At 39.4% G+C, this 13289-nt stretch overlaps 1 protein-coding gene across 3 annotated transcripts in view; it reads left to right on the forward strand.

Moving 5' to 3' along the window:
• Positions 1–13289, forward strand: part of gpm6bb (glycoprotein M6Bb) — a 30393-nt gene that overhangs the window by 3921 nt on the left and 13183 nt on the right. Inside the window, exon 1 of one of the 3 annotated variants that reach the window (XM_043230571.1) lies at positions 10022–10172. The exons of 1 other annotated variant lie outside the window; for it this stretch is intronic. In XM_043230571.1, coding sequence (XP_043086506.1) covers positions 10124–10172 — 49 coding nt within the window. In that variant the 5' untranslated portion in view covers positions 10022–10123. Of the gene's footprint in view, positions 1–10021; positions 10173–13289 lie in introns of those variants that run through there. One more of the 3 variants, XM_043230573.1, reaches the window with a different exon arrangement.

Genomic DNA, 13289 nt, shown 5'->3' on the forward strand with positions numbered 1-13289 from the left:
AAGATGTATAAATGTGTGTATATATATATAAAGTCCCAATTGCAAGCTAATAACTTGAAATCCTGAGGAAAAAACTCCAAATTGCGAGCTTATAAATTACAATTGTGAGAAAAGGTCTCATTTGCGATATGTAAACGTGCAATATAATTATTGTGAGATGTAAACTTGCAATTATCAGTTAATACTTCGCAATTGCACAATACAAACTCACAATTGCAAAACGTAAGATTCAGATATAACTTTTTTTATTGATTCGTTAACAGAACCGGTTCATTTATCGGTGAATCAGACTAGACCCATGTGTGCAAAGACATCGTATTAAAAACCAGTTTGTCTATTTATAAGAATGTAATTATGGTGTTGTTTGTCATAAATTAATCAATGAATTTAACGTATTTAAATGAAACGTTTGTTAGTTAGGCCACAGTTATGATTCGTTGTTATGTAAAGCACTTTATATTTCCACTGCGTATGAGGTGCGCTCTATAAATTGCTTACAGCGAGTTAGAGTTGATCCTAACCAATCACAAACTGAACTGTAGCCTCAGCTCTCACTGTAGCTGTTTTCGTTCTCTTTTTTCAACCGCAACGTAATGGACTCCTGGAAAGATTTAGTCACTTTTACAGTCTGCCAGCACTGCCTCGGTGTTTACAACATCCAGAAGAGCACACGCTCCGTACCGGCGTGCAATGAAGCGTTTCGATTCGATTCACGGGAGGGTTTGTATGTTTAAAGTCTCCGGGTTGTGGTCGCTTGACTCGGCGGTTGTTCAGTTTGTCACGTTTCGGAGGAAAATTTGTCATCGTCTGTTTGTCGGAACCAATTTCTGTCTCGCGTCCGTTGCTGCTCGTCTCTCGAAGTCGACACCAAATCCACATTTACCCCATTCTTGTTTTTGAAGTGTGTGATGATTCATCACTGCGTGTTGCTCCAAAGACAAATGTCGTAATCTTATCCAAATGTTCCACTTCTGAAATGACTCTTTAAATCCCTCCTGACATTTACAATACGTAACGCCCGTTTAGATAAATTCCTGATGGATGTTCTTAAGTTTCGTTTCTCGTTCCGTTTAACTTAGATATGCATCACATTATTGAAGTCGCAAATAACATTTCATATCCATTTTAAGGTTGATTTATCTTTATACCTTCTATCCGGACATAAACAAACATAATTCTTCAAAGTGTGTTATGACCTCTATCAGCTTGACCTTTGACCCCTAACGCTTAAAGCGCACCTGATTTTTGTGGAAAACTTGCGGGTCACGTCTACTACTTGGAGTAGAGCTGATAAATCATAAAATATAAGAGGAAAAATAAAAAAAGATTAATGAATTTAAAAAAAAAGAGCATTATTATTATCATTTTTTTTTATTTTTACAAATCATTTATTCTGCTACCTGCTCGTGGACTTGCAAGTGTTTTGTACAATTAAAATGAAAACTACGCGAGATCTTGTTTCTGAAGCTCTTGTGATGGAAAGGTCAAACCGAAGGTCACCTTCAGGTGTTTAAACCGTGCAGCAAACGCTAAAAAAAAAAAAAGATGGCCTGCGTAGTTGCTCTTGCAATCTTTGGATCCTGGCTTCCCCCAGAAGCAGTTCACCGGTCCTGTCCATCATGTTTATTTGCTTCCCCTCATAATCGCGGCGCACAAAGAGGAGCATTGTGAGCTGAGATATGAAATGATACGGAGGCGGTGGCGCTGAGTGGGAGTGCTTGCTCAAGCATGGCCAATTTCCCTCACATTTAGGCATCAAAGGGCCATTCACGAGACAAGAGGAGCAAGAGCGAGTCGAATTCGCCGCCTCGCCCTGAATCATCTCAGAGCCACGTGATGGAGCTGGCAACGAAAGTGTTCGTTAGAGCTTTATAAATTAGTATATAAGCGCTACTGTGCTCGATTTTGGCCTTTTCTATCTAAGCGTCAGTGAGGAGGCTAAAGGGCCTGTTATTAATGAAGGAGGATCAACCTCTTCGTTTGCATTCATTTGTATTTAGGAACTCGTCAGCTCGGGATGTTATTTTTACCCAGATTTTTTAAACAGTGAAACTCAAGACTAGACGGCATGATTTAACATCAAAAGGCTTAAAGCCATGATTGTTGAGAGTAAATAGCTTTTGATGTTAAACGGCGATTTCTGCATTAGCTGGCTCCCGAAGAGCCTTGTTGAAATGATTGGCTTTGCGTTACGGCGCGCGTTCATTGTACAGTTTTTCCATGTCACCGTTCAGCATTGCTGTGTGGGCCGTATCGACGCGAAACAGTGGAAATAGATCGATGTGTTTTTTCCCGGTTGACCTGTTTGTATTGCCGAATGCCAAAAACAGTAACCAGGACAGTAACCGGTAACGAAAACGTAAACAACGACCGGTCATCTTTACATTTCTGGGTCAAAACGTGAGGCAGTCAAGACATTTAAGAAAAACATGTCAGTCATATGAATAAAGGAACGTGATTGGTTGCTGCATTGAAGGTTGGGCTGTAGACTGAATTCTAATTGGATGAGTAAAGTAGCTGATTAATATCCTTATCTCGATTTTTACCTCATTATTCAATGTTTATTCTTCGCTCTCATGTGTAATAGCTCCTCCTCACTGATAGATGCGATAATGTTTATTGGACTGTGTTTAATAAGAAAATACTGTCTCAAAATCTCACCTTATTAGCAACATGCTAATTCAGTTGCACCTTTCATTCAGCTTTGCATTTGCAAATTCTTATTAATGATAACATTTACTAGCGATGTCTGAGTAAAAATAGTTTTTTCAGCGTATGGAAATATGTTGGCAGATTTCAGATACGTCATGCATCATCTAAATGCACCCTTGATTGACAATTAATGGGATTTTAAACCGTATTTAAGAGGAATGCAGTGTCAGTTTTTGAGTATATAAACCATTTCCTGTTATCTGTCGCTTTTGGACGGAGCCTTTTTAGTCGCTATTTTTCTTCATTGTGTTTATTGGTTGTCCTTTCTGGCCAGATCTCAAAGCCCTGCGCGAAACGATATCTCCTGTCCTCCTTCACTCGTATATCTTGGCTTCGACTTTTTCGAAGTCGATTGAAGTAAAAGACGCTCAAATAATCACAATTTTTGAAGCTTGCGTGAAACCTTTGAACCCCCGACCGCACTCGTTTGCCGCAGAAATGAAGGGGGCGCTTTTTTTTTTCCACGTTTCCGTGGTCTCGGCTTGAACCGTCTGAGTGAAAGTTATTGGTAATGCGGCTTTAAAGGGAGTCGAAAGGCCTGAAGTTTTTGGCGGCGGGCCTGTGGAGCACATTCAAGGCTTCACAGATAGCTCTTTGTGCTGTGCTCATTTACTGCTAGACAAAAGCCTCTGAATCTCTTCATTTGGCCACCGAGGAGCCCTCAACATGTGAATGGCCTGATGGAATCGCCACTGACTCTCAATTCGGAGCCGCATTAAAAAAAAGCACGTTTTTTCGGGAGGAGAAAATGACCACGCTGTGCAAAACGTGGTTGCTTACACCCATAGGTCAAAAGAGTCCGTGTGATATTCTGGCTTCTACATATGACTCGCATTCCTTCTTTTTTTTAATCAGTTTATCGACTCTGGAAAGTATTTCTTTGACAATGCATTATCATCTGGAGTTGTTTGAACACCGTTTCTGGACAGCAATAATAACATTAAGCTCTCGGTTGTCTTCGTGGTAGGATTAGACAGGCTCATTACTTTCCTCACCCCGAATTCCCCTGTGCTTCGCTCAAGAGTCCCTCCAGCACAGCTCAAGCACGTTACGTAATACGTCCATGATTCATCTCCTGGTGGATATTTGTGATTAATTCGCATGCGATTCTGGGTTTGTTCGCATGAGGCGGCTCTGGTTCGCCTCGGCTCATCTTAAAGGAATAGTTCACCCATATATAAAAGCAATGAAATGTTGTTGAGTCCAAACAGCTGATAGAAACATCACATTATTCCTCAAATCCACACCACTCCAGTCCATCGTCTTCTACATCGTCAAGGCATTTTTAACTTCAAACCATTGCTTATGAACACAATACAAGTCTAGTCATAGTCAATAATAGTGTTTAGTGGCTGGATTTGATGTGAGAGACACCTTTTCTCTAGTTATTATGGTTTATGAACTTATATTTTAGCCAGAAAAGCATCTTAAAGCTCGATTAGTTGAGTCTTTCGTCTTCTCCAGATGTTAACCGATGGACTGGAGTGCTGTGGAGTGTTTTTATCTCTCATTCTGACGGCACCCATTCACTGCAGAGCATCCATTCCTTGAATTCCCCCCCGGCCTGGATGTTCAGGATCTTCTTCCACCGTGGCGTTAAATTAGGCTGTAATGTGTAAAGAACATGTGGGCCAAACAGATGACCGTGTCCCGGGATTCCCGAGCTTTGCTTCACACGACACGACAGCTGCATGAAACTCAATAGCGTGTGAGTTAGCAGCGTATTGGCAGATTTGGGAATTGGAAATAGGGTAGCGTTTCATGGTTCACATGAAAACGCTTTCAGGAAGTTAACATATCGTGGCGAGATATGCAACAGTGCATCTTATACGGATACAAACATAGTTCTTCTTAAATATGTCATAATTATAATCGCCTCTCACGAGACAACGCTGCATTAGAAATTAACTAGTACACTTACAATGGATGAATAAATTGAAATTGTGTTAAGAAATATGCACTTTTAACCTAAAACGTACTCTTTATACACATCATGCTGAATGTATGCAATGCAGAAATGGTCCTTTGACCTAAGAGACTCATATTATGTGTCAGATGTCGTTGATATATGTGCTGAAGGTTAAAGAGGGAATTGGTGGGAAAGTTTTTTCTGCTGATCTCCGCATAAAGTGTTTTTGACGTCCAGATGATTCACGAATCGCGTCCAGTCCTGGTTAAACCCAGCTGTCACGTGCGGTCTCCGTAGATTTCGGCAACCACAGGCATTTGCAATTTGATAACAACCGTTCATTTATTTAATTTGCACAACGGATTTGTGTGAGCAGTTTGCTGAGGCAAAATCAGAAGGCTGTATTTCTATATATAAAAGAAATGTTCTCTAATAGATACTGTTAGCCTGAAGGTTTTGTTGCATTTCAGTTTAATTGACAGTATCGAAAGAATAGTTAACCCAAAAATGAAAATTGCGCTCACCCTCAGGCCATCCAAGATTAGGATGAGTTACTTCATCCGATTTGGAGAAAAGTAGAGTTATATCACTGTCTCGTGAATGGATGCTCTACGGTGAATGGGTGCCGTCAGAACGAGAGCCCAAACGTCTGATAAAAGCATCACAATAATCCACAGCGCTCCAGTCCATCGGTTAACATCCCGAGAAGACACAAGATGCACATTTGTAAAAAAAAAACTAATCAATCAATCAAGATGTTTTGAACTTAAGACCTTTGCTAAATTGAGTGCAAGATCCGCTTAAAAAAAGGTCTGGTCTGAATCAGGTGAGAGATCTGCACAGATCAAGCAGCGGTTACAAGACAAAACAGTTCAGACAGCAGGAGGAAGGTTTGGGGGGAAAAAAAGCAAAAAAACGTCAAGATGATTAATTTGTTTCCTACAAACACACAGCTTGTATCCTCTCAGTACATTAAATGGTGTGGGGTGAGGTTTTTTATCAGCTGTGATGGAATGCTATTTCTCCAAATCAGAGGAAATAAAATCATCGGCATCTTGGATCTCCTTTTGAGGACATTTTCAGCAAAGTTACATTTTTGGGTGAACTAATAATGGCATACTGTTCATAACCTGGACTTGATAACTTCTTCCTTAGCTTGGCTAAATGAGATCCAGGTTCATTTGAGTGCAATAAAGTAAATATCCAATGAATGAAATGGAAATGCTGGTCCTAATTATCTTTCTAAACTACTTTTTACTACTTAATTATCTTAAACCACTTAAACTACATCTTTGTCTGGCATTCATCAAGTAAGTGATGCTTTATAGTAGTATGTGCACGGAAATTACGGAGTTCGTTTTTACCAGAAAACACAAGATACACAACTATAATGTTTTCTTAAGCACTTTTGTGAAGTTTAAAATGTCTTAATTTAATCAAAGCCAAGTCCTGTTTGTGAAACCAGGCCATTATGATCCAAATAACACGGATAACGCTGAACTTGAAGACACTGGTGACCGGCTCCAACGGTCATCTAGTCGACTCTTTAATTGTGTTTCTAACCGGTTGGATCTAAATGGATCTCTGCAGTCATATCTGAAGTTCAGCAGTGGCTTATAAACACACATCGAGTTCTCACGAATCCGGCGCTGCCCGCACGTCAACACGCTCTCACAGAATAAAAGAGTTAGCCATTCAGTTCAGCGCTCTTTAAAAAACACGTTCAATAGGGCAGCTGTTTATGCTCATGAATATTCGACGAGCCGAGACGCAGTCGGCCGCTCTGATTGATTCAGCGCTCAACAAGTCGGCTATTCTCGATCGATTCGGATGTGAGAATTAATAGACAACATTTGAGATTTGCACAGATATAAAGCTTGCCTTTTACAAATCATAAACGGGGAACGTCTTCGCTTTTTGTTTGATACAAAGAGCCTTCACACGAACCACCAGCATTCATCTGCCTTTTAGAGGTTGTTGCAATGAAATGTCCCTAAGAAATGGCCCTAAACAAGTCCTTTTTTAAACCAAGGTCACATGAAAGAAGTAGTTCATCCAAAAATGGACATCATGTGATGATCATTCGTCACCCTGATCATTTTTACATTTAAAAAACCCATAACTGTGATTTTACCACATCTATGGGGTGTTTTTGTGATGCCTAAAACCCCATTTAACCATTGAGCGGTTGGTTTATTGCTTTTATAAAGCTACGTGCATTGAAGGAACAGTTCACCCTAAAAGTACAATTCGTTAAAAATGTGCTCAGGCCACCCAAGCTGTAGATGAGTTTGTTTCTTCATCGGATCTGGAGAAATGTAGCATTGAATCGGTGTCTCTCCTCTGCAGTGAATGGGTGCCGTCAGAATGAGAGTAACCCACAGCGCTCCGGTCCATCAGTTAACATCTGGAGAAGACAGAAGATCAAACTAATCCAGCATTAAGATGTATACATAGTCCATAATCCATAAGAAAGTGCTCCGATACGAATCAGGAGACATCGAGCAGCGTTTACAAAACAAAACATTCAAGTTAAAATGCCTCAGTTATAGTCAGCTTCTACACGTACATCTGGGCTCATGTTTTTCTAAGCTTCATTTTTCTCTTCACCGAGGTGCCAACCAGCGGGTGTAAAGTCACATGAGAGGGCGAAGCGTGGTTTTAAACGACCTCAGAAGAGCTCGGCTTCCCCCAAACCCTAAAAACCAACAACACGAACATGCAATTATAGCCGCGCTGACTCAGAGGTCCTGAGGAACGCTGGGTTGAAGGCCGCCCATTAGGTTTTAAAGGGAATTTCTCCCCCATACAGTCAGTCAGAGCCAAAGCAGGATATTTAAAGGAATATTTCACCTAAAAATGAACGGTTGCCATTCGCTCGACGTTATGTGACTCCAAAGCGATATGATTTTTTTTCATCTTTGCAAAAACGATTAAATTATACAATTATACAGCTTTCATACTGTCAGGCCATATCATTTGCATCTCTTTTTTTAAAAAATTGTCATGCTTTTGTGAGTCATTTTTGGATTACTTGGTTTTATTTCGCCATTACGGATAATCTATTTTTGTTGTGTGGATAAAAGCTGATGGGACATTTTCCATTTTTATTTCTTGAGTATGAGGAACTTAATATTTACATTTACATTTGCATCGTACGCATTTAGCTGATGGTTTTTATCCAAAGCAATTTACAAAATAGGAACCATATTGACTTATATATATATATGTATATAGCCCAAACCACAGTAAAGTGCTATTAATAAAGTGAAAGCCATGCATGCAGAGACTGCTGTGTGATGTTGTTGTGTCTCGATGGCGCTTCTGTCATCGACTCGTTCCGTGAAACAGGTCAGCAGACTCCCAGATTGATTGACATCTATGTATCTGGGTTGTGGCTCTGAATCAGTGACCTGAGCTTGAACGAATGTTTGCTTTTAAACAGAAAGTGGGTCAGTACTGCAACATATTTGTTTATAAAGTCGTGAAATCCATCGGCCAGGCATTGCAGTATTTTTAAGGTAGAAGCTAAAATCATGGCAACTTATGTTTTCACATTTTAGTTGAGCACATTCAAGTTTTTTAATTAAAACCTGATTTTTAAAGCCAGTTTGATGTCATTTTCATAGGTTAAAATGATTTGTACAAGTTGATTTGCACTGGAAAATGTAAGGCAGCAATTGAATTTGTTTTTATAAAATAGGACAACATTTTTACACTGAGGTGTTGCTAAGTGCAAAATAAATAAACAATATATATATATATATATATATATATATATATATATATATATATATATATGATTAATCACATCCAAAATAAGTATTTGTTTACGTAATATATGTCTTTGTACTGTGTAATATGTAATTTAAAAACATGAACATTTACATATTTTCATATTATTTATATTAAATATATATGTTTTATATATATATATATATATATATATATATATATATATATATATATATATATAAGCATACCCTATTTTCATGAACACATCGTATGTATTTATATATACATAATAAATGGACTTAGCACACACACATATGTTATGTAGATTAAAAAAACGACTTTATTTGGTGATTAATCATCGCCCAGCACTTATATACACAGTTTTCAGCATCATTGTGTCCATTACTGTTAAGCGTGCATTGCAACTTTTTTTATAGTTCACAATCAAGCAAATGCTTATTGTTTGTCATTTAAAGTAAATACTGGACAGTTTGACATCAGCCAGTGAACATGAGGAGTTGTTTTGAGGTCCTGCTGTAGCCTGTATTAGGTCACAGTGCTTGACCGGGTCAAAAAGCCTCTCGATTTGTCTTTCAGCAGATTGATTGTCACTTTATTAAACCCACTTGATCTGTGCTAAAACGTCCCCCGTCTTCCTCTCGCATCCGCATTCCTGCAGTTAGCCCTTTCCTTCTGACAGCTTGTGGGAATCCCGGCTGTCTGAGTGAGGTGTGTGTGTGTGCGCGTGTGTGTGTGTGTGTGTGTGTGTGTCTATTGTGAGGCTCCAGGCTCTGGCGGTCATGAGAACCTTCTGTTTTATGTGTCAGAGCGCCGCTGCTCACGGGTGAGTGAACACAGCCTCGCTTTCCCCCGTGTTGATGGCGTCCTCCTGCATTCAGCTGACCTTTGACCCCGTCAGCTCGTCACAACCGGCTTACAAGCTCACGTTCACCGGCTGTACAGGAGTTTCTTGCTCTTAGTTTGGGCCTGATGCGATGCAGTTCACTTTTTGAGTTCCATCAGAGCGTGAGAATCATCTGAGAACTACTCCCAAACTCACCTCCTTTGAGCTGAAATATTTACGTGAAGTCTAGATATTTCATAAAGGTTTGCATTTGCGAGTTCATGCTTCTTCTGTCTTGGTTTGTGATCAGATGCATTATCTAGCAAGCAAGCATCTTATTTTATTTTATTAAATATCTTTTCACAATTAACAAAGAAACTGGATTGCAGAAATAAAATACGCACACTTTTAGAATTTTTTTCCCTCACCCGGAATTGCGGAAAACGTTGCAGTTTATGTCTTGCAATTATTTATGCTGTTTATAGCTTGCCATTTTCACACATTCTCACAGTTTTGATTTTTTTGTTTTTCTCGCAATTTCGACCAATGAAGAAGAGTGAAAAGCTTGTGAAACCACGGGACACGGACCTTTCTTTATCGTTCTCTCACGACCACCTCTCTCTCCCTCCATCTGCTCCTGCTTTCCGTTCTTCTGTGCGTCTTTCATTGTCCAGAGGGAGTCCTTCCTCTCGGGTTCTCATGGGTCGGGCGGCAGATGGACGGCTGGTGTTTTCTGAATATGTTAATATATGCGTGGGGGTGCGTGAAGGGTCTCCTCCTCCGCTGGTATTGTGTCGGTCTGAGAACGTGTCTGTGATTCTCGCGACTGGGGAAACATCTCTAGTTTCTCTGCGGGTTCATGATGAAGAAGTAGAGAGAAACACAGTCAGAAAACGGAAGAACTTGCTGGATTTCTACGAGACATGGAAACTCTGTATGACGACACTGACGATGAGCGTCAGGAGAAACGAGGTACTTCTTCATGGAGACGGTCGATACCCTGCTTGTGTTGAGTAGCTGGTTATTAACTGAGGTGTAGGTTTTTAAACGGTGTGGTATGCGTTAAACCGTGGTCCAGTTTGATGCCAGAAAGTCTTAGTGTTCTGGTACTTGTCAAAGCAGGGCCTAAATCTTTATGCCACTTTACTTTACTTTATGCCACACCTGCTTGAGAAAAATTACAAGACGTAATGTTTTTTTTAACAGCTGTGCATTTTGAGAAAAAAAAAAACGGGCAGAAGGATTGTGAAAACAAATGTAATTACAATTGCAATTATTATTATTATTATTATTATTATTATTATTATTATTATTATTATTATTAATAATATTTTTATTATTTAATCAAAATGTAAAATCATTTCACAAATGTAGCAATAATAATAATAATAATAATAATAATAATAATAATATTTTATTATTTAATCAAAATGTAAAATCATTTCACAAATGTAGTAATAATAATAATATTATTAATATTTTTATTATTTAATCAAAATGTAAAATCATTTCACAAATGTAATAATAATATTATTATTACTAATATTATTATACATTAACAGACAGTACAGTTAAAATATAAATGTGCATGTTAAACTCAGTCTTTAATGCATTTTTGTATTTATGTAAAAAAGATTCTTTTTATTATTATTATTTATTCACTGTTGTTATTTAATCCAATACATCTCTACAGTTTTTATATAGATTTTTTTTTATCCTGTTCCAGCGATAACCCATATAGCGCAAAAAAAAAAACCAAAAATGCAGAAATACTTCTCTTTTTTTGCTGACAGCAGATTTCTAACTTTGCGAGATGTTTCTTGTTATAAGCAGAATTTGCGTAGATGAGTTTGTGTGGAGCGGTGTTTACTGTAAACGGTAGAAAAGATCACAGCTCATCAGTTCACACACACACACACACACACACATATATACATCTGATAATAGCACTAAACCATATTGGGTTAGAATCACAAGGTGAGATCTTCAGAAGTCTGTTGAAGATCAGTCAGGAGTCCACTGTTGGGTTCACTCGCTGTTATTTAACTTATTCTTTGCCTACAGTTTTAATAATGTTCTTCCAGGATGCTCTGGTTTCTTGTTTCTTGTTTCCTTCTCAAGACGTTCTCTCAGTGTTTTTTCCGTGGCGTGAACACAGTGTGTGAGAGAGCATGGGTCCCGTGGCGTCTCTGATCAGCCCGAGGCTGGCAGAGGATGAAGCTCTCTCTGGAGATGTGTGTCCGTCCGGAAGTGTGGGGTCATGACCTTGAGCTCGTCACACTGAGCTCTTTGTTCGCTGCATCTCCTCTGACTCTGTTTCTTCTCTTATTCTGGAGCCAGAAGTTTTGGGCTTTGACATGCAGTGATGAGGCAACTGGAGTTTGGCCCAGAGTCACTGCAGCTGCTCATAGACTGCTCCTCCTCCTTCTTTCTTCTGCTCCTCCTCCATAGTCTTCTTCTGCTCCTCCTCCTCTGTCTTCTTCTGCTCCTTCTTTCTTCTGCTCCTCCTCCATAGTCTTCTTCTGCTCCTCCTCCTCCTCTTCTTCTGCTCCTTCTTTCTTCTGCTCCTCCTACATAGTCTTCTTCTGCTCGTCCTCCTCCTCTTCTGCTCCTTCTTTCTTTCTCCTCCTCCTCCTCCATAGTCTTCATCTGCTCCTTCTTAAAAGCTACTTCACAGCCTTTTATGTTCCACAAAGAACAATTCAGTCAAAGGTTCTTTAAAGAACCATCTCATCACCTCCCTTAAGAAGGTTTTGTAAAAGAGAAAGATGCTTCAGATGTTTCTGGTTCTCTATGGAACTATTTAGACAAAACGATCTTCTTCTATTTTCTTTCTTCTCCTCTTTGTACTTTTCTTCTTTTTTCTTGCTGTTCCCCTTCTTTTAAGCATCTCCTCCTTCCAGTCTTCTTCATGCTTCTCTGTTTTTCATCTCTTTTCCCTATTCTCATCATCTTTCTTCTCTACTCGTTACTCTCCTCCCAATTACGTCTATCTCTTTTTCTCCTTTTCCTCCTCACTCTTTTCTCCTTCTCGTTCTCTTCCTCCATTGCATCTCTCAAATGTTTTCCTCCTTTTCCCTTTTCTCCTCTCATCCTCTTCATATTTGGTCTTTTCTCATTCCCTCCTTTGTCTTCCTTTGGCATTTCTTTCTCCTCCTTTCTTTTTCTCCTTATCTTCCTATTTTCACATCTTTTTCTTCCTTTCCTCATCTTGTTCTCCACTCCTCCTCTTCTTTATTCTCTTCTTCTTTCTTTAAAACTCTTCCTTTATCCTCACATTTTCTCCTACTAGTCCTCCTCTTCCCTTTATTCTCCTTTTCTCCTCTCTCTTTCCCTCTGAACTCTGTTTAATGTCTATGAATCACGTGAGTGTGTTTCGGTGGAGTTCTTGAATCTCAATCAGCCCTCGTTGTTTTTCCTCCGCCTTCGACATGAAGTGAACAAAACCTGTGGCGTTTAAAGACAGCATCCGGTTCAGGAACGAACCACATTTCAGCGAATGTACGTGGGAGCGAAGGTCTGAGCGCTGCAGTGAAATACGAGTGTGGTCGGGAAGCAGCTGGTACGGAAAGCTGGAAAGAGTGAAATGTGGCTCATGATTCGGGAATGCGGCGCGTTTGTGTGTGTTTTTGGGAAAAGTGTGTCGGCAGAGATGTGTAACGACCGCATTTAAGCGTATGCGGATCATTATAAAGACCTGAACAAGAGCGGAAAGAATAGAAAGATCGCTATTTAACTTAAAGACGTGATGTGATCAAATATAGCCGTACGCTAAGGCAGCAAAAATATCGGAAGTGTAAAAGCATTTAAAGATGGCTGCTGCTGGCTGAAATGGCCTCAAACGTGTGCGTGTTTTATATTTTTAAAGTACTCCTATTTTGGAAAATTATCTTTCATGCAGCTTTAAGTGAACGCAAACATCCTGCAAGGTTTTAAATCTAAAAGTGCACATCGTATAAAAGTATAGTCGCGCAAAAAAACCAGAATCATTGAAACAAGTCGTCTTTTAAACGACTTCGAAACGCTATCGTGTTTCTGTCCACTTGTTGGTGTTTTTGCATTGGTCTGAATGAAAGTGTAAATGAATTC

This window comes from Puntigrus tetrazona, unplaced genomic scaffold (assembly GCF_018831695.1).
Source record: "Puntigrus tetrazona isolate hp1 unplaced genomic scaffold, ASM1883169v1 S000000175, whole genome shotgun sequence".
In the NCBI taxonomy this organism is placed as follows: domain Eukaryota; kingdom Metazoa; phylum Chordata; class Actinopteri; order Cypriniformes; family Cyprinidae; genus Puntigrus; species Puntigrus tetrazona.